The sequence below is a fragment of the Trichosurus vulpecula genome, chromosome 2 (assembly GCF_011100635.1).
Source record: "Trichosurus vulpecula isolate mTriVul1 chromosome 2, mTriVul1.pri, whole genome shotgun sequence".
NCBI classification, from domain to species: domain Eukaryota; kingdom Metazoa; phylum Chordata; class Mammalia; order Diprotodontia; family Phalangeridae; genus Trichosurus; species Trichosurus vulpecula.
Window position 1 is genome coordinate 83,714,048 of NC_050574.1, and position 27,473 is coordinate 83,741,520.

General features: G+C 40.1%; 3 protein-coding genes across 3 annotated transcripts; all 3 read left to right on the forward strand.

Moving 5' to 3' along the window:
- The first annotated feature begins 351 nt into the window (after positions 1-351).
- Positions 352-1,284, forward strand: LOC118837963 (olfactory receptor 52A5-like). Its single transcript, XM_036745125.1, has one exon. The coding sequence runs from the start codon at positions 352-354 to the stop codon at positions 1,282-1,284; it is 933 nt and encodes a 310-aa protein (XP_036601020.1).
- Positions 1,285-8,867: 7,583 nt separating this feature from the next.
- Positions 8,868-9,800, forward strand: LOC118839443 (olfactory receptor 52A5-like). The gene has a single exon (XM_036746914.1). It carries the CDS (start codon positions 8,868-8,870, stop codon positions 9,798-9,800), a length of 933 nt encoding a protein of 310 aa, XP_036602809.1.
- Positions 9,801-21,827: 12,027 nt separating this feature from the next.
- Positions 21,828-22,772, forward strand: LOC118837999 (olfactory receptor 52B4-like). The gene has a single exon (XM_036745183.1). It carries the CDS (start codon positions 21,828-21,830, stop codon positions 22,770-22,772), a length of 945 nt encoding a protein of 314 aa, XP_036601078.1.
- The last annotated feature ends 4,701 nt before the right edge of the window (positions 22,773-27,473 follow it).

Genomic DNA, 27,473 nt, shown 5'->3' on the forward strand with positions numbered 1-27,473 from the left:
GATGCAGATTTAGATTTGACACAAGGAGAAAAAATCCTCACATTTGAAGAAGTAGAATGGGCTACTTTGGGAAATAGTGGGTGTGTCTTCATTGAAGGTCTTCAAACAAAAGACCAATAATCACTTGTTGCAAATATAGTAGAGGCATTGTTTGTTTACAGGTAGATTATGCTAGATGTCTTGTAGCTAGATGTAACTCTATGACTGATTTAATAATGTGATGTATTTGCAATTATATGAATATACACATTTCTGTTTTTCATGTCAACAGGTCAAAAGAGATTAACTCAGGCAACAGGCACAACTGGAAGTCTTGGGACTCTTGATTGATGTACTTTAACCTTCATACTAATGGCCAATGGCACAATCTTTATGCCATCACTACTTTTGCTGATTGGGATACCTGGCCTGGAGGCTGTGCAGTGCTGGATTGGAATTCCATTCTGTGCCATGTATGTCATTGCCATTGTTGGAAATTACCTGCTCTTGTGGATCATCCGATCTGAGAGCAGCCTCCACAAGCCCATGTATCTCTTCCTGGCCATGCTAGGGTTCACTGATATTGCCCTCAGCACTTGCATCCTGCCCAAGATGCTGGGCATCTTCTGGTTTAATCTGAAGGAGATCCACTTTGAGGCCTGTCTCCTGCAGATGTGGCTCATCCACACATTCCAGTCCATAGAGTCAGGCATCTTATTGGCCATGGCACTGGACAGATATGTGGCCATCTGTGAGCCCCTGAGACACACTACTATTTTCACTCCACAACTTCTCACTCAGATTGGGGTTGGGGTGACATTAAGGGCTGCTATTCTGGTGGCCCCATGCCTTGTGCTCATCAAATGCCGTCTGAAACACTACCGAACCACAGTCATCTCCCACACCTATTGTGAGCACATGGCCGTTGTAAAGCTAGCTGCTGATGACACCTGGGTCAACAAAGCCTATGGTTTGTTTGTGGCCTTTACCATCCTAGGCTTTGACATCATCTTCATTACTCTGTCCTACATTCTGATCTTCATTGCAGTGTTCCGCCTACCACAGAAAGAGGCTCGGCTCAAAGCCTTCAACACCTGCATTGCCCACATCTTTGTATTTCTTGAATTCTATCTCCTTGCCTTTTTCTCCTTTTTCACTCATAGGTTTGGGTTCCATATCCCCTCCTATGTCCACATCCTTCTCTCTAATCTATATCTGTTAGTCCCACCTCTCCTCAACCCCATTGTCTATGGAGTAAAGACCAAGGAAATTAGAAATCGCATCATTAAAATGCTGCACCACTAGGAGCTGCCCTAACCCTTTGGAACTTTTGAATAGCCAACATCAGTGGCTCTCAATGTTATTCAGAAATATCAATATTTCTCAGTTATATTGTTTCCTGAGATATGACTCTTTCAACAGTCTCTTCAGATTTTCACAACTCACACTGGCAAGCATAGCAGTCTCCTTGTTATTATATGAATGAGCAATTAAAAGGTTACAGTGAAATAAAGTCATAGAAAAATAAATTTCATTGAATTTGAAAAAATTCTTGTTTTTTATATGCATTAGATGTTATGTTAGATTTATAAGAGAATACAAAAGTTAGCAATGTAACCTGGGATCCAAGCTTGATGTATTTGAATTAAACTCTCCTCTTTGGCAGAGAACGTACTGACCCAGTGCTGTTTTCCTGTGTAAGGGGGAGAGTTGGTGTGAGAACTTGGAATAAGAGAGGACCTTTTCTTTCATACTTCAAACAAAGGTACATGTAGTTCTAGATCCTCTCTGGGGAGAAATAGGAAAGAGAAAGAGAAAAGCCTTTGGAAGGCAAATATGCAGAAGAAAGCCCAGCCACTGCCTCAACATGTCCCTAATTTCCAGCTATTCTTTTTAGAGACTTTAGTCAATTTTCCTTTGTGTGAGAATGGAGACGCTCAGTTGAACTGAGATATTGTACATCCAGTGGTACAGTTGATTTGTTCTGTGTATCATCTGATATATTCTAATCTAATAAAGGAATGAATTTATTTTAAAAAGCACTTACTAAATGCTTACTACGTGGAATGCACTGGAGATAGGCTAATCTTTAGGGTTACAAATACAAAAGCCAGTTCTTGATATTGAGAGAGGTTCCTTGAGGAACCTACATGCCAATTGGGGATATAACATATACAGAAGGTGTCAGCTTCTAGTCAGATGGGAACAGGGGTGCATTGGAGCCTGCTTGAACTAGCCCCTAAGAGCCTCTTTTTCTATTTTCTAAATCCTTTGATAAATGTGTTTATACACTATTCATTATTTGTGCAGGCCTTTTATGCAACTAACCTTTGGTATAAAGGAGTCAAACCTTCATATTAAATTGTTTTTGTGTTATAGTCTCTGAGCTGATTTGGTTTTCTGGGTTCAAAGGTGCATTGCATCTGCAGCCTAGCTACAGTGTCTTTCCAGGCATGGCTGCAATGGACAAATGCCTTTCTTTGTTCCCATTTGCCTCTTTTGCTCTTAGCCCCTCATTGACATACTCCAGGCTTCCTGCAGTATATTTTTGGTGATTTATTTACAAGTCTAAAAGGAATACACAAATTCATAATCAATTTAACAATGTAAGGTAATTGTGATCTGTTGTAACAGTTTGGCTAGCAAGTGCTGTGGGGGTGTAAAACCAACAACAACCAGCTCACAAATTGCTGCAAGCCCAGGTTATTTTCATCTGCTTTACTAAGGAAAGCAACGTTAAGGGGTTAACAATCTTACTTCAATCCAGCATACGAATACCATTCACTTAGTTCAGGGGAAAAAGCTAGCACCCTGAACTTCAGAGCAAATACTAACCAATTACAAACATCAACAGATAGACATTGTCTGATTCAAATCTCCATTCATAGTTACCATAGTTTAACAAAATCTGAACTTCTGGGTTTACAAGCTGGAGGGCTCTTAACTACAGCTGCCCAGAGTCACGACGTCAGTGCACCACCAAGACTGAGAGCCCTAAGCAAGTAGCTCTGTCTTCCCTTTTTATCCACTCTTTAGCCATCATCCAACATCATCTGAGCGACCATAACTTAACCTCTTTCTATTGGCTCTGCTCTTAGCACCTCCCGTCATTGGCCCCACCTGGAGCCCCACCTTAGTTACCAATTCACACCCACATAGGCTTAGCACCTCATAGATAGGGTTTTGGGCCTGGGGCTTAGCACCTAATAAGACTCAAAGATGCTGAATTAATCAAAGGAGACAAAGGCCAAACTCTTCAAGGGCACTTGGTTGAATAAGTGCTAAGAGCCTATCTAGATCCCCAATTGTAGCCAGAATGGACTTTGTTTTCTTTGAATGACTCAGCTTGCCTCGTTGAGCTTCCCTGGACGCTGGGGCTTGCTCTTCCGGGGCAGGACCAGAGCTTCCTGTGTGATGAGTTGTGGCGCTGGCTGAGGGGAGGTGTGTTAACGTGGTCTACGCTGGGGGAGGGGCCAAGTCAAGAACCAATCGGCCCTGGTCGTTCAGGCGGCGCTTGATGATGTCAAAAACTCTATAAGAGGGGAGAGGACAGCTTGAAGATCCTCCTTTGCTTTTCCGGTTGGAGCCAGAGACGCCTACAGCCGAAGCTGAGCTGCCGGTAGCAGAGCTGACTAGAGGATAGTGGGTAATCTTCTTACCGTAGAGGGGAAGCATGTATACAATTTTGCCTTATACCATCTCGCTTCTCTGTGGCCTCCTAGTTACTCTTGTGAGGCGGACTTATTGGGCCTGGAAGCTTTTGATGAAAATATCAAAATGGGGATGCTGGTTTGTGGGATTGTTACTGTGGAGTGTAAATACATGCTTTAGTTCTCCTGCCTTCTGCCTAGAGAATTCCTTATATCCTGCGGTTCCGGACCTTTTAGGCACATATGAGATTCTCTTTGAAATCATAAATTCTGCCTTCCTAATATACCAATACAAGATCACATGTAAAAGTATTACCCAGACCCATACTGAGTGCTACCAAAAATTTTAACCTTGTCCTAGGGAAATATAGCATAGCATACTGAAAAAGCAATAACAGCAATAACATTTTTCTTAAAAGATATACATTCACACTCTAGCACTATAATTTACTCTCTCTGTAACCCTGGGCAAATCATTTGCTCTCCCTATGCCTCAATTCTCACCTTTATAAAATGAGAATAATAATGCTTGAGCCCCTACATTTTGACTGGATTATTGGGTAGAGAATGTTATATACATTAAAGCACTACAAATGCAACTAGTGAAAAGAATATATAAGATCCAGTAGTCCATCCTGGTCTATGGCCCTCCTTGGGTCAGAGAACGTCTGCCAGTGCATTTTGCTTTCTTTGTGATCTTTGATGACAAATGTGAGTTCCCTTTCAGAATATACTCAACTCAGTTTTCATATTTGCTCACCTGGGGCCTCTTTGTTAAGCACATAAATTGATACAGTCCCAACACCATGCTTAGTCAATCATGAGGCCTTCTGATATATGATGGTCATGGGAAAGTGGGTATGAATTATAGTATTAATATTACTTGATAATACTTAGCCAACTGCTAATTCTTTTTTCCCCTCAAGGGAAAACTAAGGAAATGCAAAACAATATTCCTATCTTTCTCAAAATATCAGCCTTCAACCCGAAATGCAAATCACCCCCAAAGTTCCTGATGCTGTGATCAAAAATGATACCTTCCAAAAGACACTCCTTATTTATGGGGATGTACATGAATGAAGAATGTAACAAGGATGAAGAAACGTACACACAGAGAGACAGAGACAGAGATGGAGAGACAGAAATTGAAAGTAAGACCAAGATGGAAATAGAGGTTGAGAGGAAGACCTAAATTTAAATTGCTCATCTCCCATGAGAGACTCCTAGGATTCTGTGCTCCCTCATGCCAAACTTGAGCCCTTGGGAATTGTAAAGAGGGGAATAAATTATCCTGTTGCTCTCATCCCCTTTATTCTAGTGTTTTCGTAATCAGTGGGAATGTTTTGCTTGGTGAGGTCACCACTTGAGGCTCATAAGGAAACCACCTGAAATAGGTAAGTTGCTTAGTCAGGTATCTTGCTTGGATGGGACATGAAAGGGTATGGTAGTGCTGGATGACAGAGGAGCTTATTCAAGAATAAAAAGTGAGGCAAATTTATAAGGACCTAACAGGAAATTTAGGACTTCAAGTTTTTACCTTTTATAATACTTTTTAGCCCTGCAAAGGTACTTAAAGACCATTGAATATAACTCATTTATTTTACAGATAAGTAAGCTGAAGCTGAGAGAAGTTAAATGATTTGCTCATAGTTGCAAAGCAGGTAGATAGATATATGAAGTAGAATGTGAACCATGTTCTGGTCCTGATTCCAAGTTGAAAGCCATATCCATTATACCACAATGCCTCTTTGTGGTCATAGTGAGTAAAGGAAACAAGAGATAATGCGTTGTGGTCTCATAGTGGAGACAGAAGATTTTTTCTTTGAGTTCAAGATAAGAAGGCCACCTCTCTTTGAATGTCCTCAGAGGAGAAGGCATCCTGCTTTCCATCTAAAGAGACCTCTTCCTTAACACGGTTTTCTGAAGCCACACATAGCCCCCCTTTCATTTCTTTCTCCCAGACCCCTTTTCAAGTGATTAGCCCATAAATCAGCAATTTTGAGTGATAAACACCTTACCTGAGACCTCATCTGAGACAATAAAAGACACAGGATATGTTAAATCTGTATGTCGTGCCAACCTTAAGTCAGAGTGTTTGGCACCGGAAATAGTCTGTACTTTTCATTTCAACTCTGATGGAAAAATATGGTCATTTCTGGTTACTTCCAGGCATAACGCTCAGATGCAAGTCTCTGCTGTATAATTGTATAGGCTATAAGTCGCTGATTCTTTGCTTTACCCTCTAAGTGTCTTGAATAAGGCAGTTGGATTGCACAATGGTTAGAGTGCTGACCTTATAATCAGGGAGATGTGAGTTGCGATCCTACCTTAGACATTTCCTAGATATGTGATCCTGGGAAAGTCATTTAATCTTTGTTTTTCAGCCTCAGTTTTCTCATCCATAAAATGGGGAAAGTAATAGCTTATAACATACCACAACTACAAGTAATTTTTTCAAAGGTTCTACTATCTAGCAAGTCACTGCCATCCTACTAACCTGACTTTTTGAAGTTAAGGAAATTTTTTTTTCATTTTTCCAATGATAGCCTGCTAAGATCTTTGTTTAAAAATATGCTTCTTAGTTCTATCTTCTTAGCTAAACCTTTCATCTATGCATTTATCCAGTTATTGATAAAAATGTTAGACAAGAGGCAAGGCAAGAGGAGATTCTAGTTGATGACCTTCTCACATATCCATTTTGGGGAAAGAAAAAGAAATAAAACAAATATATGTGATTTGGGTGACTATCCAAGACTGAACCTTGATTGAATAATCCAGATTTTAGGATTCTGGGGTAACCTCCCCTTTACTAAATCATATCTCTTTGACTCATTTCCTCCAAAACAGAGTATTGCCTCTGGGAAGTCTAAGCATATAATTCATATTTAGCTGGGTCTCCACAGTTGTGGATATATAGGCCTCAGGCTCTCAACATGTACCCACGGTAGCAGTGCATATCGAGTACAGCAAACATCCCCACTCCCAACCTCTTTTTTCCTACCAGAGAAAATGCAGAAAATACATGGTGGACTTGCAGTAGCCTATAAACAACAAATGCAATGCTCCTTCCTCTAAACTAAGTCTCATCTTCCCACCTCACCTCCCTTAAGGAACATAAAACACTGCAGACTCCACCCTTTTTACAGAACGCTCAGCACACATACTTAGGTTTGCCAAGTAGGCAACTTCCCCAACGTATGCTGAGTCCCAGGAACCTATACAGGCCTCCAGCATTATGGGACCACTCTAGCAATTAGCGCCATCCTGAAGAAAAATATTCTTGGCATTAAACACTCATACTGAAAATTTAAAAATTGATTTCACAATTCAGTTAGAACTGGCTCCAAAGACATCACTGGTTATATACTTAATAGTCATCTTTTCAAGTGGTTGTACTGTTCAAAAACTTCTCTCTGCAGACAACCATAATTTGCCTCTGTCAAGCATGGGTTTTCAAATGAGGTAATTCAGAATCTGCTCCTGTAGTGAAATCCCCCTCCTCTCTCTAGAAGGCTGGGGTTCAGTAACTTCAACTATGGTGGTGTATTTCCACTCCTTTGTACTTCTATATGTCTCTGTCACTACTTCTCCTGAGTAGGGATCCAGGAACTCAGAGAACAGGAAAGCAGGATTGAGATATTCTGTATAACCCACTACTGACCCTGTTCTTTTTATGTCTTGGTCAGAGAGGCAGCCAACTCAGGGACTGGTTGATCAGTACACAATTGACTTTGCTCTCCAAGAACCAAAGCCCACTCCTTTGACTCTACAGTTATCCTTTTCACATCAAGGGACTTAGGGGCACAGGACCCCCAAGATCTGGAAAATCCTTGTAAAACCTTTGACCCTCCATTTGTACCAGAGAAATCTGATTTTTCTTTCCTTCATGGGCTGTTTACAATTTGGATTATGTATTTGGTCACAGGCTATATTAGGTCAATGTTAAGTAAAAAAAACTTTTTCTGTGTTGTCTGCTGGCCTTTGCATGTCTGTGGCTTCTGTAAAAAATCCCCCCCCAAAAAAATTCCCACTTAATTTCTTATTTGGACCCACAGTATATCAAAACTGTGAGGGAGGAAGTCTATTAACTGTGATCAGAGAATGGAAAAAGAGAGAAATGGTTTATTTACTCTGTTGTCTCTCTTTTTTATGTTCTGCACAAATGAATAACTCATACCTGAAGACAAAATAAATGAATTTATCTTAGTCACTGATACTCAGTCATTAATCCTCCATTAGTCATGAATGACTTTATAAGTGCCAATGGGTATATCCGCACCCTTCATAGCATTTCCTGTACATTGTTAAGTTAGAATACATCAAAGTGAGTGAACCAAGATGATGAGGAAAAAGTCACAGCAAAAGATCAGTTCAGAGACTGGTCATATTTACCTACATAAAGAGAAAAGGAGAAAAAAACTCTTGCAAAAAGGATTTTTATTCATATCCAGATTGTGCTAGATGGCTTATGATATTTTCCAACTCTGTGGTTGCTTTAATTATGTGAGGAGCCTACAAATGATATTAGTATACACATTTCTGGCTTTCAAGCCAACCATTCAAAGCAGCAGGTCCATCAGGGGATATCTGGTTTAAATCTTGCCTCTGACATATATACTGTATGTCCCTGGGAAGGTCTTTTAACCCTCTTTTTCCCCACAGCAATATTAGAATATTAGTTGCAGAGTACTTGCTTATCTTTATTGATATGGGGAATTTCCTCTGGAGACATTTTCCTTAAAGATATTACAAGTATAGACCAAAAAGAAAAGATCTCATAATAGTTTTCAAGCATTAGAAACTTCATAAGCAACAGGGTTTAGATGTGATCTGTTGGGCTCCAGGGTGCAGAATCAGGAATCAGAATTAGGAATATAGAGATTTCAAAGATGCAGATTCAGATTTGAGATAAGGAGAAAAAATCCTCACATTTGAAGAAGTAGAATGGGCTACTTTGGGAAATAGTGGGTGTGTCTTCATTGAAGGTCTTCAAACAAAAGACTAATAATCACTTGTTGGAAATATAGTAGAGGGATTGTTTGTTTACATATAGAGTATGCTAGATGTCCTCTAGCTTGATGTAACTCTGTGACTGATTTAATAATGTGATGTTTTGCAATTATATGAATATACACATTTCTGTTTTTCGTGTCAACAGGTCAAAAGAGATTAACTCAGGTAACAGTGTCAACTGGAAGTCTTGGGCCTCTTGATTGATGTACTTTAACCTTCATAGTAATGGCCAATGGCACAATCTTTATGCCATCATTACTTTTGCTGATTGGGATACCTGGCCTGGAGGCTGTGCAGTGCTGGATTGGAATTCCATTCTGTGCCATGTATGTCATTGCCATGGTTGGAAATTACCTGCTCCTGTGGATCATCCGATCTGAAAGCAGCCTCCACAAGCCCATGTATCTCTTCCTGGCCATGCTGGGGTTCACTGATATTGCCCTCAGCACTTGCATCCTGCCCAAGATGCTGGGCATCTTTTGGTTTAATCTGAAGGAGATCTGCTTTGAGGCCTGTCTCCTGCAGATGTGGTTCATCCACACATTTCAGTGTATAGAGTCAGGCATTTTATTGGCCATGGCCCTGGACAGGTATGTGGCCATCTGTGAGCCCCTGAGACACACTACTATTTTCACCCCGCAACTTCTCACTCAGATTGGGGTTGGAGTGACATTAAGGGCTGCTATCCTGGCGGCGCCATGCCTTGTGCTCATCAAATACCGTCTGAAACACTACCGAACCACAGTCATCTCCCACACCTATTGTGAGCACATGGCCGTTGTAAAGCTAGCTGCTGATGACACCTGGGTTAACAAAGCCTATGGTTTGTTTGTGGCCTTTACCATCCTAGGTTTTGACATCATCTTCATTACTCTGTCCTACATTCTGATCTTCATTGCAGTGTTCCGCCTACCACAGAAAGAGGCTCGGCTCAAAGCCTTCAACACCTGCATTGCCCACATCTTTGTATTTCTTGAATTCTATCTCCTTGGTTTCTTCTCTTTTTTCACTCATAGGTTTGGGTTCCATATCCCCCCCTATGTCCACATCCTTCTCTCTAATCTATATCTGTTTGTCCCACCTCTTCTCAACCCCATTGTCTATGGAGTAAAAACCAAGGAAATTAGGAATCGTGTGGTCGAAATGGTTCACCATTAGAATCAGTTCTGATCTCTGAAACTTTTTGAACATCCTACAACATTACTGATAAATATCTAACTCCTCAGTTGAGTCCTGAAACACAAAAATTTTCTTGCATTTTCTCAGGTTATCGCAATGTAGATTGGTGAGTATAGCAATCTTCACATTATCAAATGACAAAAGATAATTAAAGAATACAGTGCAATATCCTAATGGGGAAATTATTTGAATTCAATTAAAATTTTTCATTAAGTGTTTAATGAGTTCTAGGTGCTGTTCTAGGTTTTGAAGGAGATATAAGAGTTAGCATTGGAACTTAAGGTTCAATGCTATTGTATTTTCTTAAGACTTCTCGCTTGTGGATAGGATACTGACACCATGGTGTTTGCCTATGTGAAGAGAAACTATTGGTGTGAAAACTTGCGAGAATAGAGACCTTTTTCTGCTTTGAACCACACATGTGATTACATACCCTCTTTGGGAAGAATAATGGAGAGAAAGAGATAAAGGCTTGAAAAGTAGACATGTAGAAGAAAGTCTTTCCTTTCCCTCCCTGCAATATATTCCTGATTTCCAGCTTGCTTTGAGTGAGTTTGAGGACACTATCTGTTTCCCTGTGTCTCCATCTTTGTCTCTGTCTCACCGTCTGTCTCTCTTTCTCTGTCTCCCCCCCACCCATGGTCAAAATGTACTTTTTCCATCTAGTGTATAGTAAGGGAATATGCGATGTCTGTAAAACCAACAAAAATATAAAAAACACATAAAAGAAGCACAGACAAAATACATTCCACGTGAGGTCCAAGGAGAATATGTCTTCATTAATGGGAAGTGTAGAATTGTTAATGCATGAGGGATGTAGAAAAGAAGTGGAATTTGAGCTGGGTTTTAAAAATGGACACATCGATTGGGAAAGAAGACTGTAAGCAAAAAGCATGGGGGCTGAATCAGCAAGATTTGCTACAGCCTAGAGTATATGAAGAGCAATAATATAAGTTAGAAGGGTAAGTGGTCTCAGATTTTACAGTGCCTACAAGGCAGTTAGAGCCATGTAAACTTTATTCTGAAGGCAACAGGAAGTCACTTAGTATTTCTGACTAGAGGAATATTATAATCTTAGCTGTGTATAACAGAGGCTAATCTGGCAACAGTGCAGAAGTTATGCTCGAGATAGAAGAAACTGTAAGCAGGAAGAGCCCAGAGCATATTATTGCAATAGACTAGGTAAGTGGGATTGAAGACACTTATTAGAGTGAAGGCTTTGAGTCAGGTAGAGGATACAGATGGAAGTATTGTTATAGGAGTAGAATCAATAGGACCTATGGAAAATGAGAGAGAAGGGAGAGAGAAGTGTCAAAGATAACAAAGTTTTAGAATAGTTTGCAATATAGGTAAAGGGTGGTAGTGCTGACATATGATGAAAGAATTAGAAGAAAAAGCTGGGTTGTGCAGAAAAACAACAAACTCAAATTTGGACATATTGACTTTGAGGTCCTTGTGGGAATTTGAAATATTGATGTCATGCAGTCATTTTAAGGATGAATATCTGGCATTTGGAATAGAGATCAGGCTTATAGATATAGATTTTGGAGTCATATAGAGATAGATAAGTTAGCTAATCATGGCACCCAGTCCCCTTCCTCATGGTACAGTATAATACATATCTGCTTCAAAAAACTCTCCCACCATTATTGCCAAGGGCTCCACTATCTTCTCAGTAGCCCAGGCTTGCAAGTGCCATCCTCTAGTCCTTGCTCTCATCTCCCCCATGTCCAATACATTGCCAAATATAGTTATTTTTTCCTTCATAACATCTCTTGTATTTGCTCCCTCCTCTCCTCTGTCATGGCCAACGTCCTGTTGCAAGTCCTCATCACCTCACACCTGGGCTACTTTAATAGTTTTCTGGTTGGTTTCTCTGCCTCATCTCTCCCTACTCCAGTCAGTCCTCAGAGATTCACTTGCCAAAATGATCATCCCAAAGTGCAGGTCTGACCATATTACTCTTGTTATAATAAAGAAAAAAAGTCCAGTGGCTCTCTTTCAGGCATCAAATATAACCCCCCCCTCCATCTGACTTTTAAAGCTCTTCACGACCTGGCCCCCTCCTCTGGTCTTCTTACATCTTATTCTGCTCCACTTAATCTAGGATCTAATGACATACGCCTCCTTGCTGTTCTTGAACAAGAAACTCCATCTCCTAATAACAAGCAATTTCACTGACTGACCCCCATGCATGGAATTCTCTCTCTCTTCATCTCCATCTTTTAATTACTTTCAAACCCCAAATTAAAATCCTACCTTCTACAGAAGTCTTTTCTGATTCCCTTAGAGCTGGGGCATTACTACTATTGACTGCCTTCATTCTATGCTGTACATACCTTGTCTGTTTTTTGTGTACTGTATTTTCTGTTAGACTGTGAACTCCTCAAGCAGACTACTTTTTTCTTTTCTTTGTATCCCTAGAGTTTAGCACAATGCCTGACACTTAGAGGGTAATTAATAAATGCTTGTTGAGTTGACTTGACTGGTAAAGAAATGGACATTCCCCCTTAGCATCAATTTAGCTGAATTTCTTTGCTCAGAGATGATCTTCCAGCACTAGCCAAAGACATTTCATCACTATCTCCACAGGGAATATTAATAACCCTTATTCATACAGCAGTTTAAAGTTTACATAATGCTTTCCTCAAAACAACTATGCCACTGAGCATCTTAAATTGTGATACAGTAAGTGATGACCTCAGATGTGCTTGACATAGACTGATTTTATAGTACACAGAGTAGAGAATATGAGCTTGCTCAATGTCCATATAATAGAAGTTATTGTTACACAGTGCTTTAAATTCTCTTGGAAATACCCTTTCCCTGAGCTAAGGCCCAGCAAGCAGGCTGCACCCTGAGCTTGTCATAACAACAATTCTTTGTGCTCTAGATGATCTCACCCTCTGGCAAAATGTATTACACCAGCTATTCACTCCCGCTATTTCCCAGAGACCCAAGAGCCAACATCCATAATGTTTCTGACATGCTCACAATCCCTGTTCCTTGTACTGTACTCCTATTCCCATCATTGAACTCTGGGATTATGCCCTACATAATAATCACAACCCCCAACACTTGGGTCAATACTGTTCCCATAGAAGCCATGAGAACCGTAACTCAAGACCTAAAAAGGATTGTGTCATAGTTCATCCCGGTATGTATATAAGCACTGCCTGTACCCCAACATATTAAGCTCCCCCCCTACCCAGGAGGACCTCCACTTGCAAGTGTTTTCCTCACGCCGAAACTAATTAAACTGCTACTTGATTCGTGACACACCTGCCTCTGGCTTGCTCTGCTTTGGCTCCAATCATTCCCAGATTAGAGACCAGTCCAGTCTGAACTGCATTTAAAATTTTGTTGACACATGTCATTTCCCAGCCACCACTTCCATATCATGTTGCCTGAACTCTGGCCATCATGCTCAACATCCTCCCCCACCCTGCCCCACCCCCGGCCAATATAACTTTGAACTCTTTCCCTGGAACACTAGGATCTGATAAATTTGCTTTTGGGCTATCTTTCCTGGAACCAGAATTCTGTCACTTGCTGCTACTTTTCCATTTCTAGCTTTCCTTCGGTTGTCTTCCTCAATTATAATGTAAGCTCCTTGAAGGCGGGGGCTGCATTGTTTTCTTGTATTTATATGCTCTGTACTTGACTGGCACATGATAGGCACTTAATCAGTGCTCTATCATTTAGTTATCTATCTGTCCTCTATCTGTCTTTTATGCATCCACGATTTCATCCTTATTTTTTCCTTGATAATATTATAACCTCTTCCTTCCTTTTTTCATATTTGAACAACTGAATGAAAAAACAGAACAAGATATTTTAATTCTATCCCATCATAAAATTTAAAACTTACAGAAAAGGCAGACATTCTATGTTGAGTCTACAAGAGTCTGACAAACCCATTAATAAAAAAGTTTTCCCACAATATTCTGAAGGTCCCATGACTATCACCCTACCGGTAAAAGGCAGCTCTCCACTACGTCTGTCATATTAGCTTCACTAAGCAAATGAAATCTGGAGATTTTAAGATTTTTGAAGATTTTAATTATGAGGCTGCAGTCTTGTCAAGAGGAATATACCTTCTCATTATCAATTATGTGGAATTTTTAGTAACTGTCATCAGAGGCATTAAAGATATTGAGGAGGAGCAGGAAGACCTAGACTTTCAGGCTCTGGAGGGGGAATTGGCACAGTACCTTCTACCTTTGGCATAGGCAGGGACTCATGAGTTGGATGCTCCTTGAACTGTAATTTAGAATTAGATCCACCATCCTTGAAATAATTCTGTCCATTGCAAGTTCTAGCACTCCTTACTGAAGCACATTTGTCTCAACCCATTTCAAAATTGGTGTGGGTTCCACGCCTGAGGTGGCACAAAGTACTCTATTTTATATCTTAGGTTTTGGCAAGCTAGCTTGATGTCCACAATGGTGAAGCCTTTAGAGGCCTTCAAATGGACTGGCTCTTGAACTACTCCCCAGTTATGGTTTAGAGACATGGCTTCCACTACCACTTCTGCTAAAGCCTCTTGGGTTGGCCCCACTGTTTCCATTGCTTCTGTGTGCTGCAGCTGCCTCCTGTCCCCCAATGTCCACTTATTCTGAATGATTCTTGTCCATACCTGTGTGGGCTTGGCTGTTAGGCCTGAGAAAGACTGACCCCATGTTGGTGAGTCCCTGAAAGCCTTGGGGCAACAACTGTGTCAAGTATGCAAAGCTAAGGGCAAAGCATCATGTGATGTCCTTTCCAAAATGTTTATTGAATTGTCTTTCAGATATGTCCACACCTTCAGGATCCTATCTGGGGTTTTCTTGGCAAAGATGCTAGAAAAGTTTGCTGTTTATTTCTTCAGCTTATTTGACGGATGAGAAAACTGAGGAAAACAGCGTTAAGTGACTTACCCAGGAGCACACAGCTAGTAAGGATCTGAGGCCAGTTTGAACTCATGAAGATGAGTCTTTTTGACTCCAGGCCCAGTACTCTATCCACTGTTCTTGCCCAAACATACGCTTTCCAAAACCAGATCCCTATGCCTTGTTCCAATTTTTTGTTACTACACATTCTACCCAGTAACTGAAATCTAATATAAGCTCTTCCCCTTTTCTCATCCATGCCTGATATCCTGAGATCTCTTCTGGGGTATAAAACTGCTACATATTCAGCTGCTTCATATCCTCCTTATGGGACACTGAGAATACTGGGAGCTGCATGACCCCCAAAGTTGTAATCCCAATAAATGCATTATTTTCTCTGATCCCAGAAGCATTAGTATTGATTCCTTTGTAAACCCTCCAGCTTTTTTTTTGTTTGTGAATACCTTTGAAAAAATCCTCTACTGGAGATGCTCCCAACATGCCAGATGCCATTTTCTGGTTCATTTAGCAGATCAGTGGTGCCAGTATATGAACTGACTTGATACTGTCGTCTCATTGACACCATCAAAGAAAAATAGAATCTTAGGTGTCATTTAGCTCTTATCTGAACAAGAAGCCCAACTCCAACCCCCCTGATGAGTGAGCAACCAGCCTATACTCCAAGATCCCTCTCCCTCACCCCCTAAAGCAGTCTCTTCTATGTTGGAACAGCTCTGAGTGTTAGGATATTTCTCTTGACATAGAACTTAATTTGCCTCTGTAGCTTCCAGTATTTTTCCCCTACTTCTTTGGGGCCAAACAGAACTAATCTAAACAATCTAATCTTTGATTCACATAGTAGACCTACAAATACTTCAATATCACTATTAAATGTTTCCTTTCTCTCACAATTATTCATTGCTTTTTTTGAACAAAGAAACTTCCTCCATTTCTTCCACTGAAGTCTCTGCAGCTTAGTGTCTCAGAGAGTTGCCTAGCCCTAGAGCACTAAGATAAAGAACTTGCCCACACAGGGTCAGAGGCAGGACTTGAACACTAGTCTTCCAAGGCTAGCTCTCTACCTACTATGGAATACTTTTCCTAAAATTCCATATCTGGAACTGAAGACATCATGCTTTTTAAAGAAGCCTGAGTTTCCATTGGCTCTTTGGGATAATCAAGATAATTAATTGATGTCAGCTATGGGGGACTGAAGAAAATGTCATCCCTTTTATAGATGCTGCCCCTTGTCCTCACCCTAAATCCACCCCGCCCTCTCTTAAAGACCTTTGAGGAATAACTCAGAGCATCAAAATCTAGCAAAGAAAATGTTAAAGAATCTGAAATGTTTGCCTGTAGCTGAAAGGCCTTAGCTAACAGATAACAGCAGAGTCAGAAATCTCCAGGGACAGGAGGATGGGGCCATTGTCTCTGAGGAACCCAGAGAGAAGATAAATCACCCTGGGGCTTCCCCTCCCCCTGGCTCTCTAGCTACTGTCCATACAGTAGCTGGGTGCTCATTTCTGAATGGGACTGCTTGATTTCCAGATCTGAAATATTTGAGATGAGATAAGGAAGATGAGGTATGTATGACATCCTAATGGTAATTAGAATAAGGTTATATTTCTATGTATTTTGTATTTTTTATCCTGTTTCATATTGATCTCATTTGTCTTTCCAGGTGTTATTTCATTTGTTATTATAACAACTGTAGAAGGCATATAATACAAAAAATATTGTTTTCATTTTGCAGAAGAAGAAACTATACAGCCTAGAGGATAAAATAACTTGCTAATAAAGAGATTATGAGAAAATGACAGAGCCAGGATCTGAACCCAGATTTTTTGATTCCACACCTAGAACTAGCCCTTACTTAGCCTCATGATGCTGAGCTGTAGAACCTGGTCTTCTAGGGAGAAGAAAGTCTGTTGGGCGGTGGTGGTGATGGTGGTGGCAGTGGTGGTTGTGGCGTGTGTTTGTGTGTGTGTGTGTGTGTGTGTGTGTGTGTGTTTGTAGGTGTGTGAAGGATGCCAACCAAGTCCTTGATTTGTTGTTGTTGTTCAGTTATTCAATCACATCTGACTTTTCATGATCCTGTGGACCATAACACACCAGGCCCTTCTCTCCTGTACTGTCCCCTGAAGTCTGTCTAAGCTCATATTCATTCCTTACACTATCTAGCCATCTCATCCTTTGCCTTCCCAGTCTCCTTTTGCCTTCAACTTTTCCCAGCATCAGGGTCTTTTCCAATGAGTTCTGTTTTCTCATTATGTGGCCAAAGCTCCAGCTTCAGTATTTGTCCTTCCAATGAATAGTCTGAATTAATTTCTTTCAGTATTGGCTGATTTGATCTCCTTGATGTCCAATGGACTCTCAAAAGTTTTCTCCAGCAACACAATTTGAAAGTGTCTATTCTGCTCAGCTTTCCTTATAGTCCAACTCTCATAGCCACATGTTACTACTGGAAAAAACCATAGCTTTGACTCTATGGCCCTTAGTTGGCAATGAGATGTTTTTTAATATGCAGCCTAGATTTACCATAACTTTTCTTCCCAGGGAAAAACATCTTTTAATTTCATGGCTGCAGTCACCATCTGCAGTGATCTTTCACAAGAATATAAAATCTGACACAGCTTCTAATTTTTCTCCCTCTTTTTGTCAGGAGGTGATAGAATGAATGCCATGATTTTAGTTTTTTTTTAAGTGTTAAGTTTCAAAGCCATTTTTACACTCTCCTCTTTCGCCCTCAGCAAGAGGCTCCTTAATTCTTCACTTTCTGCCATCATGATGGTATCATACACATATCTGAAATTGTTGGTATTTCTTCCAGCAACCCTAATTCCAGCCTTTGATTCATTCAGGCTGGCATTTTGCATGATGTATTCTGCATATGGTGGCAGGTAGGTAGTGCAGTGAATAGAGCAGTGTTCTTGGAGTCAGGAAGACTCATCTTCCTCAGTTTAAATCTGGCCTGACACTTATTAGCTTGTGACCCTGGGCAAGTCACTTAACCTTGTTTGCCTCAGTTTCCTCATCTGTAAAATAAGCTGGAAAAGGAAATGTCAAACCACTCCACCATCTTTGCCAAGAAAAGCCCAAATGAGGTCATTGAAATGAGTGAAGAACAACAACTTTGCGTATAAATTAAATAAATAAGGCGACAGTATGGAGCCTTGTTGTAGACCTTTCCTAATCTTGAAGCAATCAGTTGTTCTATATTCAATTTGAACTATTGCTTCTTGGGCCACATACAAGTTCCTCAGGAGACAAACTGGTACTTCCATCTCTTTGAAGAATTGCCACAATTTGTTGTGATCCACACAGACACTTTTGTGTAGTCAATAAAGCAAAAGTAATGTTTCTCCATAATACAGCGAATGTTGGCAATTTGCTCTCTAGTTCCTCTGCCTCTTCAAAAACCAGCCTGCATTTCTGCTAATTATCAGTTCTCATATTGCTGAAGCCTAGCTTGCAGAGTCTTAGGTATAACTCCGTTGGTGTGTGAAATGAGCACTTTTTTTGGTTGCTCGTACATTCTTTAGCAGTGCCCTTCTTCAGAACTGGGAAATAAACTGCTCTTTTCCAATCTAGTGGCCGCTATTGAGTTTTCCACATTTTCTGGCATATTGACTGCAACTCTTTAGCAGCATCATCTTTTAGGATCTTAAATAGTTCAACTGGAATTCTGTCACCTCCACTAGCTTTATTGTTAGCAATGCTTCCTAAGGCTCACTTGATGTCACGCTCCAGGATTATGGCTCAAGGTCAGTAACCACATCATCATAGTTTTCAGGAATATTAAGATCTTTCTTTTATAGTTCTTTTGTATGTTCTTGCTACCTCTTCTTAATTTTTTCTAAATCAGTTAAGTCCCTATCATTTTAGTCCTTTATCATGTCCAGAGAATTATGATAGGAAATGCATCCAAACTTATAAGAAGAGAGGAGGCTCCTTTACCTATAGTTCTTTACTGCAAGGTTATTTGAAGGGACAGAGGAATTTGATTAGTTACAGGGGAAAGCTGCAAAAAAGGCAAGCCAACACTCTTAAATCTGAAGAGCAAAATGGACAGTTATCTATTTAGTATGTCTGTGAGTGTTTCTGGGGGACAGAAGGACATATACCTGTTTGGTGTGAGTGTGGTGGTAACAGACAGACCTCTATTTAGTAGGAAGGGAAGGATAGATGGACAAGTACCTTTTTGATGGGGAAGAAATAAAGAAAGTAAAAGAAATATGGATAGCTATATGTTTGGCTGGAAGGAGAGACAGATAGAAAAACACCCTTTTATAAATAGAGAAGATGAATAGCCAGAAAGCTATGGGAAGGAATGGAGCTAGGGACGGTAGATGGACAAGATCCCTATTTAATCTGGAGGGTAGAAAGATGGAAAATTGATAATACAGGAATAGAACAATTGAAGGACCCTTAAAGATTATATAGTCTAGCCCACCATTTTAGAGAGGACCAGAGAATGGAAGTGTCAGCCAAAATAACACATTTAGTGCAATGCTGAGGTGGGACTTGATTCTAAGTTTCCTGAGTAATAATCTAGTATGTTTTTCACTGATTTCCCTTACTTGCTTGGAACAAGGTAATATAAGGACTCAGGAGAGATGCCATACTGTCCTTAGCCAGTTGAATTATAGTCATTGAAGGTGTAGCATTAAACATACCATAAAATAGCTTCTCTTCTATCACATTCCTATGACCCTCGCTCTCTGGTGACATGTTGGCCAATTATATAATACAAAAATGACCCATGGGGAAGTTCTAGCTTGACAATAGATCCTATGAGAAAGCTCTAGGAGTTTTAGAGGACTACAAGCTTAATATGAGCCACCACTGACAGAACAGTCATGGCATCCAGAATGAGGGAAATGACGAACAGGCACAACCCTACCTTGTTCAGACTACAATTGGGTATCATGTTCAATTCTTGCCCCATATTTTAGGAAGATCTTTGGCAAGCTTTTCAGAAGAGGATGAGCAGAATGATAAAAAGTTAGGTGACTATTTCAAATAATGATCTGATTGGAATTTGGGATGGGTGGCCTTAGGGAAGAGACTTTTTAGGGGAGGGGTAAGGTTATGATAACTGTCCAATCATTATCTGAGCAATAATGTATTGGTTGGGGAAAAGAATTAGATTCGTTCTGCTTGGCCTCAGAGGATAGAACTAGGAGTAGGGATAGAAATTGCAGAGGCAAATTTCAATACAATGTAAAGGAAAATGTCCTCAGAATTAGAACTGTCCCCACGCAGAATGCACTACTTTGCTAAGTCACATAACTAGATAGCTAGTGTCAAGATTGGTATAAAGGATATAGAATTGTCTAAGTGATCTCTGAGGTCCTTTCTAACTTTAATATTCTTTGATGTAGCTTAGACTCGATGAGAGAGGTGAGATAAAGGTAGTGGAATCTTCTTGGGAAAGTTTGAAGAACAAAATGAGTAGATGATTTCTTACTCTTTGAGATGGAGACTCCAAACATCAGGAATTTTGGCTCAAAGGAAGAACAACCTAAATGGAGTGAGGTTCTAGGTAAGAGGAGCCCACTGGAAATCTCAGGGAAATTTGAAGAACTAAGACATTAAGAGATGTTTACAAGCGGGTTGTGATAAAACATAACTTTAAGTATGTTATCTTTCTTAAGCTATCACCCACTTTCACACACACCTATCTATATCTATATCTATATCTATATCTATATCTATATCTGTATCTGTATCTGTATCTGTATCTGTATCTGTATCTGTATCTGTATCTGTAACTGTATCTGTATCTATGTCTATATCTATATCTATATCTATATCTATATCTATATCTATATCTATATCTATATCACTATATCTATATATCTATGCATGAGTTGAGAATTTTAACTCACCTGGATATAAGGTACAAGGAGATGGCCTAGAGACCTTGTTAGACCCTCAGAGGATGCAAAACACTGTCATAGCCTATCTTTGGCCTCTGGGTATGTATGTGTGTGCCATATCTCCCCAAAGTCAGGGAGCCTGGCTTCTTTTATATATCCTTGACAGCATGGCCTGGTGTGAGGCCTGAACCTGCAGCAGGTATTTGAAATGGACTTTTGGGAAAGATGGAGACAATCAGCATTGGAAAAATCCATTTTGGTTGTGCTGTTCCTTTCTTTACTCTGGAGGGTGAGGTCTAAGAGGTAGAGCAAAAAAGGCTTATATTTGAAGGATAACAATGATTTTCTTCAGGTGCTCCCAAATTTCACTGTCTTGACATTTGCATTCATCTGACAGGACTGAAAATATGTTTCTTCCAGCCTCAGACCACTGGAAAGTGCATTGATTTGGGAGGTCAGCGAGCCTGGGTTCTAGAGCTCACTTAGTTACTACCTACCTCCCTGTGGGGCCTTGAAAAAATCAATTAACTCCTTTAGATTTCAATTTCATGAATTCTAAAGTCCTTTTGTGACATAGTATTCTACAATTTCTCCTGAGGTAATGAACCTTACTGAGTTGACATGAGGGATCTTCTGATTGGTCCTGATCCATTGCTGGAAAGTGCAGTCATCTCCCATCTCCCATCTCAGGAGGAATGGGCATCCAACATATTTACTTCTTTCAAATGTTTACCATCGAGTGGCCAAAGAGGTAATTATAGGACAATGAAGCTTTCTAAAGTTGTTCTAGCCCATCCATGCATAACTCATTGAACTAAAACATGTCACAACTGGAAAAGCCAGCTAATTAAAGGCCATTTAGTCTGTTCTCCTCCCTCTGATTGAACAGACAAGGAAACTGAAGTCCAGAGGGTAGGAGTGACTATTCTAAGGCCATAGAGCCAGGTGCTGGCAAAGGTAGATCTAAAATCCCCGTTTCCTGACACCTAGTCATTAAATGACTCACTTTCCCCATTGTCACATTGTTCAGTTGTAATTTTGCAGCTATCCACCAAGTATTGATTGCATGTAGTCCAGTGTGCTGAATTCCAGGAATAAAAAAGACCAACAAGGAATTTCCTCTGCTCTCCAGGATAACATAGATGCAGATGAGTAAATTCAAAATATCTACTGAGTGCATGAAAAGCCTTCCCCCATTTCCTGATAATATCTTTGTCCACAGGAATGTGACCCAAAGTTGACCGTTCCTGGTTATGGCTTCTCCCAACCACACAAGTAGCAGTCACACTGTGTTCATCTTGGTGGGCATCCCTGGACTAGAGGCCCAGCACTTATGGATCTCCATCCCCTTCTGCTTCTCCTACCTAGTTGCTATCCTTGGCAACAGCCTACTTATCTTTGTCATCATCAATGAACGCAGCCTCCATGAACCCATGTACCTTTTCCTCTCCATGCTTGCTGGGACTGACCTCATCCTGTCTAATACAGCTTTGCCCAAAGCTCTGGCCATCTTCTGGTTCCAAACTGGAGAGATCTCCCTGGATGGATGTGTCACCCAGATTTTCTTCATCCATTCCACATTCATTGCGGAGTCAGGAATCCTATTGGCAATGGCATTTGACCGCTATGTGGCTATCTGTGACCCACTGAGATATGCTACTGTCCTCAGCCGCAGGACAATTGTGTATGTTGGTCTGGCTGTCATCATGAGAAGCTTTTGCGTGATTCTTCCTGATGTGTTCCTGGTCAAGAGGCTACCCTTCTGCCACAGCCGAGTACTTCCCCACACCTACTGTGAGCATATGGCTGTGGCCAAGTTTGCTTGCGCTGACATCCGTGTGAATGTCTGGTACGGCTTATCTGTTCTCCTTTCCACTGTGGTGCTGGATGCCCTGCTCATACTCATTTCTTACATTCTCATACTTCGAGCTGTCTTCCACCTCCCATCTCAGAGGGCCCGTAGCAAAGCTTTGGGCACATGTGGCTCCCACCTTGGGGTCATCTCCATGTTTTACCTTCCAGGAATTTTCACCATCATCACCCAGAGGTTTGGGCACCATGTGCCCCTTCACACCCACATTCTCCTGGCCAACATCTGTATGCTGGCTCCTCCTATGCTGAATCCTATCATCTATGGGGTGAAGACAAAGCAGATCCGGGATCGTGTGGTTAATTTCCTATTCTCTTGGGGAAAATAGAGCTGGGAGCTTCACTGGCTAACTGGTGTGGACAGTTTGAATCACTCTGAAACTCACTAGTTTTGTGATATTGAATAATTCACTTAACTACCCATATCATTCAGGTCCCATATCTGTGACATGGAAATAATATATACAACACTTACTTCACAGGGTTGTTGTGAGGAAAAAATATCGCAAACCTTAAAGCACTAAATGAATGTAAATTATTATGCTTACTTCATTTTGGGTAGATGACTCTCTTCAGGTTATAGAGTGCCTCTAATTCTCTCATCCACTCACTGTTCAACTTGAATTAATAGTTAAGCTAAAAGTGAGCAAAACAGCATCTGTGGCAGCAATGGGGTTTCCTTGGACAAAACAATCAGTTAAGAGGCAAGAGCCTCGGGAATTGCTGCAAAGACAGAATTCTTTCTCAGGCAGGGGGTGAACTAAGATTGTCTTGGTGTCAAAATGCTTTCAGATTGCTTCTGAAAGCTTCTTAGCATCTTCAGTAGAATTATGTCCTTGGGTATCTGCAATCCCTCCTGATCTTCTAAAATATTTTACTCCTTAGGATCCTACCCATCTTTCTTCTGAACTCTTTGAAATATGATTTGCAGAAACCTAACACAAATGTCAGACTATGCCCAGATTTCCTCTCTTTCACAGACTCTTGAATGGAATCCCCCTAAAGTTCCCAGCATCCACCTCAAGACCCAATGCTCTTTGTTAATGATAACTGTATTCCAAAAATATTTTTCCCAGTTATTTCTCTAGTGCTGTTCCCTTACATCACCTTCCAACTACTCTGCATTTTTCTTATATGGTCTGATTTATGTTGTTTCCCCATTAGAATGAAAGCCCCTTGAGAATGGGGGGTTGGTTTTTGCCTTTTATTGTATCTCCAGTACTTAGCACACTGCCTGGATCACAGTAAGAGTTTATTTAATAAATACTTTTTGGCCAACTGTTTGATTGCCTAAACTTTGTCCCATTTTGTATAGACACTTGAGGCCATGGATTTTACTCCTGGTTCCTGTCTTAGACTTTGTCTCCTAGGAATGTCTAGATGTCTCAATTGCTACTCTTCCTTCTTTGCAGCTACTCTCTATAGAGTGTATTTTGTAGATATACATAATGTACATAAACTGTCTTTTCCTTCCCCATCATTTTTATTTTGAAGTACTTTTGATTTTATTTGAAAGATATCTGGGAAATTTTTCTTAATGAGTGGAGTATAGTATGGTTATTGCCATCTTGAACTGAATTTATGAAAGAGTACTGTACTACATTGGGGACATGAGTCCTACTGTCCTCTCTCCTGGTTAGAAGATCTTGGTCCAAAAGTTTTAGGAAATAAATTTCCAAGCTGAAACATGGCCAGAAGAGAGTGTTCACTAAAAAGAGATATCCGCATACTAAAGAAAAACATAATTAAGATGGTAAGAGGATTAATAAATATGCCTTACAAGTATGTCAGCCTACAAGTATAAGTGGAGATTGAACAGGGCATGCACAAAAATTTTTTTGATTCAGCAGACCACTTGGAAGCTTTGGGCGCTATAAAGCCTGTTCCTTCTGTTAATATAAGACTTAGAGCTGAAGGATTCTCCGTTTTGAGATGATTATTAGCTACCAAGAGGGGTAAGTCAACATCTCAGTGGACCATTACAACCCTTCTGGTTGTGATCATGTCAAGATTGTTTGGCGATGCTTCTCATGAGAAGAAGTGGAGAATGGGGGCAGGGAGGGCAGCTTGTCTTATCCTCCATTCTGACTGTGATGTAGCTATGAGCATATAGTATCTAAATCCCATATCCTTCCTAGGCAAGCCTGATTCTGGGTTTTGGCTGGTTTTTATGTTTTTTTCCCTTGGTCTTAGGTACCAATCTCAAGATGGGCACGTTCAGACTTTGACACCGTCTTGTGATTTCTAGGAGTTGGGAGAATCCGCTTCTTTAGTCATTGACGACTGCATCTCAGAAGTCACAGCTAACAATTAATTTTATGCTTTTGAAGAAGAGTGCTGGCTGAAGTATGAGTCTAATCTCTAGCATGGCTTTCCTGAAGACATTTCTCCTTTTGTGGGAGGTAGTACAGAGCCAAGATGAAACATAAAATGTCTAATCTGCAGGGCATAAGACTCCTTCATGGTTAGGTGCCCTTAAGTATCAACCCTTAAGAAGACTATGATGGTAGTTAGTACTGTTACTTGTTCCATTTAAGGATTTTTGTTTTTGTTTCTTGGTCAATTCATGCTTGCAAGTGTTTTATATTAAGCATTTTCCTTGGGTATAAGAAACAAATAGTTATCCCATACCTGATTAACATTGTATATTGAATACCTTTCTACTCTCCATTTTGGAGAGACCCAAGATGTGGGCCCAAACCTAAAACTTGAGTAAATCGTCTCTGAAGTTCCACAGTAGGAGTATAAAAAAGCTGAAGAGTGCGAGGAAAGAGAACTTAACCCCCCCCTCTAATTAGAGGTCAGGCTCCCCCAGGACTGAACCTAGATAGGACTGTGTATGTAAGTCCAGAGCAGAGGAGCCCTTTAGTGGAGAGGAAGTGGGTACTGTACCCTTGCACCTTAGGTTGGTCTAATAGCCTTTTTATGTTAGTTAGGGATCAATGGAGGGAAAGGATGATCCTTAGCCTAGAAAAGGCTTGGAAGGACACGATTGCCACTTTCAAATATTTGAAAGATTTGTCATGTAGAAGAAGGAATAAACATGTTAGGGTTATTTTTAGTGTGAAGGACCAGCTCCAATGAGAGGAAATGACAGAGGCAGACACACTTGATAGAAGGAAAAGTTTCTTGACACTTAGAATTTCCCAAGTGAAAGGGGTTACCTCTGGAGATAATCGGGCCTCTCATTAATGGCCTTTTTTAAGTGAAGGCCAGATGACCTTTTAATGGGTTTCTTCTTCAGGGACAGGTTGGAGAAGATATTCTCTGAGTTTCTTTCAACCTCTTAGATTCTGTGATTCTATAATAGTGACGAAACTGGAAACCTTGACTGAGGTGAAGGAAATGGGGATGTTCAGCTTGAAACAGAAGAGATGACCTAGAAACAACATTATAATTGTCTTCAACTTTAACTCTCCAAGCCTTAGCATCTGCATTTTTAATATGGAAATAATAATATTGGTATTATCTTCCTCATTGTACTGTTGGAAAGATTTCATGAGAAGATATATATATATATATATATATATATATATATATATATATATATATACATAGCATTTCTTGAAACCTAAAACCCTAACTGTAAAATATTTTCAAAATTATCACATGGAAAATTCCTCTCTAGAGGGAGGAACTAAGAGTAGAGGTAGGAGGAAGTTGCAGAAAGGATTTCAACTTGGTATAGAGGGTGGAGAGCATTCTTAATAATTAGAACTGTTTAAAATGGAATAATGGAACAGGTGGCCTTAAGAAGTGGTGAGTCCACCATCATTGGAAGACAGGCTAAATGACCTCTTGTCTGGAGTGTCATGGAGAGATTATGGATTACAGTAGATAATTTTTGAGATTTCTTCCCACTCTGAGATTCTGTTATTCCATTATTTTGCCTTTTTCTAATTCTCCTAAAGACTTTGAATAATATAGAAATAGGCCTATGGGGTCCATCCAGAGAGAGATTTATTCACTCAATAAAGAGGCGATGGACAAGAATTTGAAGAAAAAGTAATATTTACAAGATAAAATTATTTGATAAAAGACCAAGCATCTCCCCTAAAACATTCCAAGCTGTCATCTAACCTCTGCTTGAAGACTTTAAAGGTAGAAACTGTAGGGGTGGGAGTGAAGAGGGATAGAAGTCACTATCTCCAGAGAGAACTCATGCCATTTTGGAGTGTCTTTAATTTTTAAGTTAATTTTACTTTCTATTGATCTTTTCTTTTTGTTCATAGTTCTTTTTGGTGCTAACATTAGGTATACAAAGATAAACAAGACACAATCCATGCTTGCAAAAGAAAAAGCTTACCAAAATGGGTATGGTGTGCTATGACATCTACAGAAATAATATGATGCAATATGGAATAGTATGAGAACAAAAGGGAAAAGCTGACTATTAACTAGTAAGACAGTCACATACCAATGAAATCATAGGTCCTCTTCTTAATTCCTAAGACAGTCATAGAATATTAAAGGATTAAAAAGACCTTAGGTGTTTCTTCTTTATTTTATAGATGAGAATTGCTTTTGGTAATCCAGCTAGTCAGTACTTTAACTGACATTAGAGCTTTTGTTTTCTTAGTTCCAGAATGAGCACCTGCTATATGCACTATCATAGACATTTTATGGTAATAACAGTGGAAGCACCAAGCACCTGTGACATCTTCCAGGAGTGCACAGTCACAAAAATAAGCAATGAAAAAGAGAGACAAGGTATGCTGGAACCAACATGAGTGGTTCAGGAAATCGGATATTGGTTCAGAAAATAAGTACCTGTAAAAATATTTAGCATTTATTTGTTATTCAGTTGTTTCAGTCATGACTGACTCTTTATGACCACATTTGGAGTTTTCTTGATAGAGGTACTGGAGTGGTTGCCATTTCCTTCTCCAGATCATTTTATAAATGAGCAAACTGAGGCAAACAAGGTTAAGCGACTTGCCAAGGATCACACAGCTAGTTTCTGATGTTGGACTTGAACTCAAGTCTTCCTTACTCCAAGACTACACTCCATCTATTGTGCCACCTAGCTG

Bases quoted from the DNA above. Each gene is read 5' to 3' on its own strand.
- LOC118837963 (XM_036745125.1), top strand. From the start codon at position 352: ATGGCCAATGGCACAATCTTTATGCCATCACTACTTTTGCTGATTGGG.
- LOC118839443 (XM_036746914.1), top strand. From the start codon at position 8,868: ATGGCCAATGGCACAATCTTTATGCCATCATTACTTTTGCTGATTGGG.
- LOC118837999 (XM_036745183.1), top strand. From the start codon at position 21,828: ATGGCTTCTCCCAACCACACAAGTAGCAGTCACACTGTGTTCATCTTG.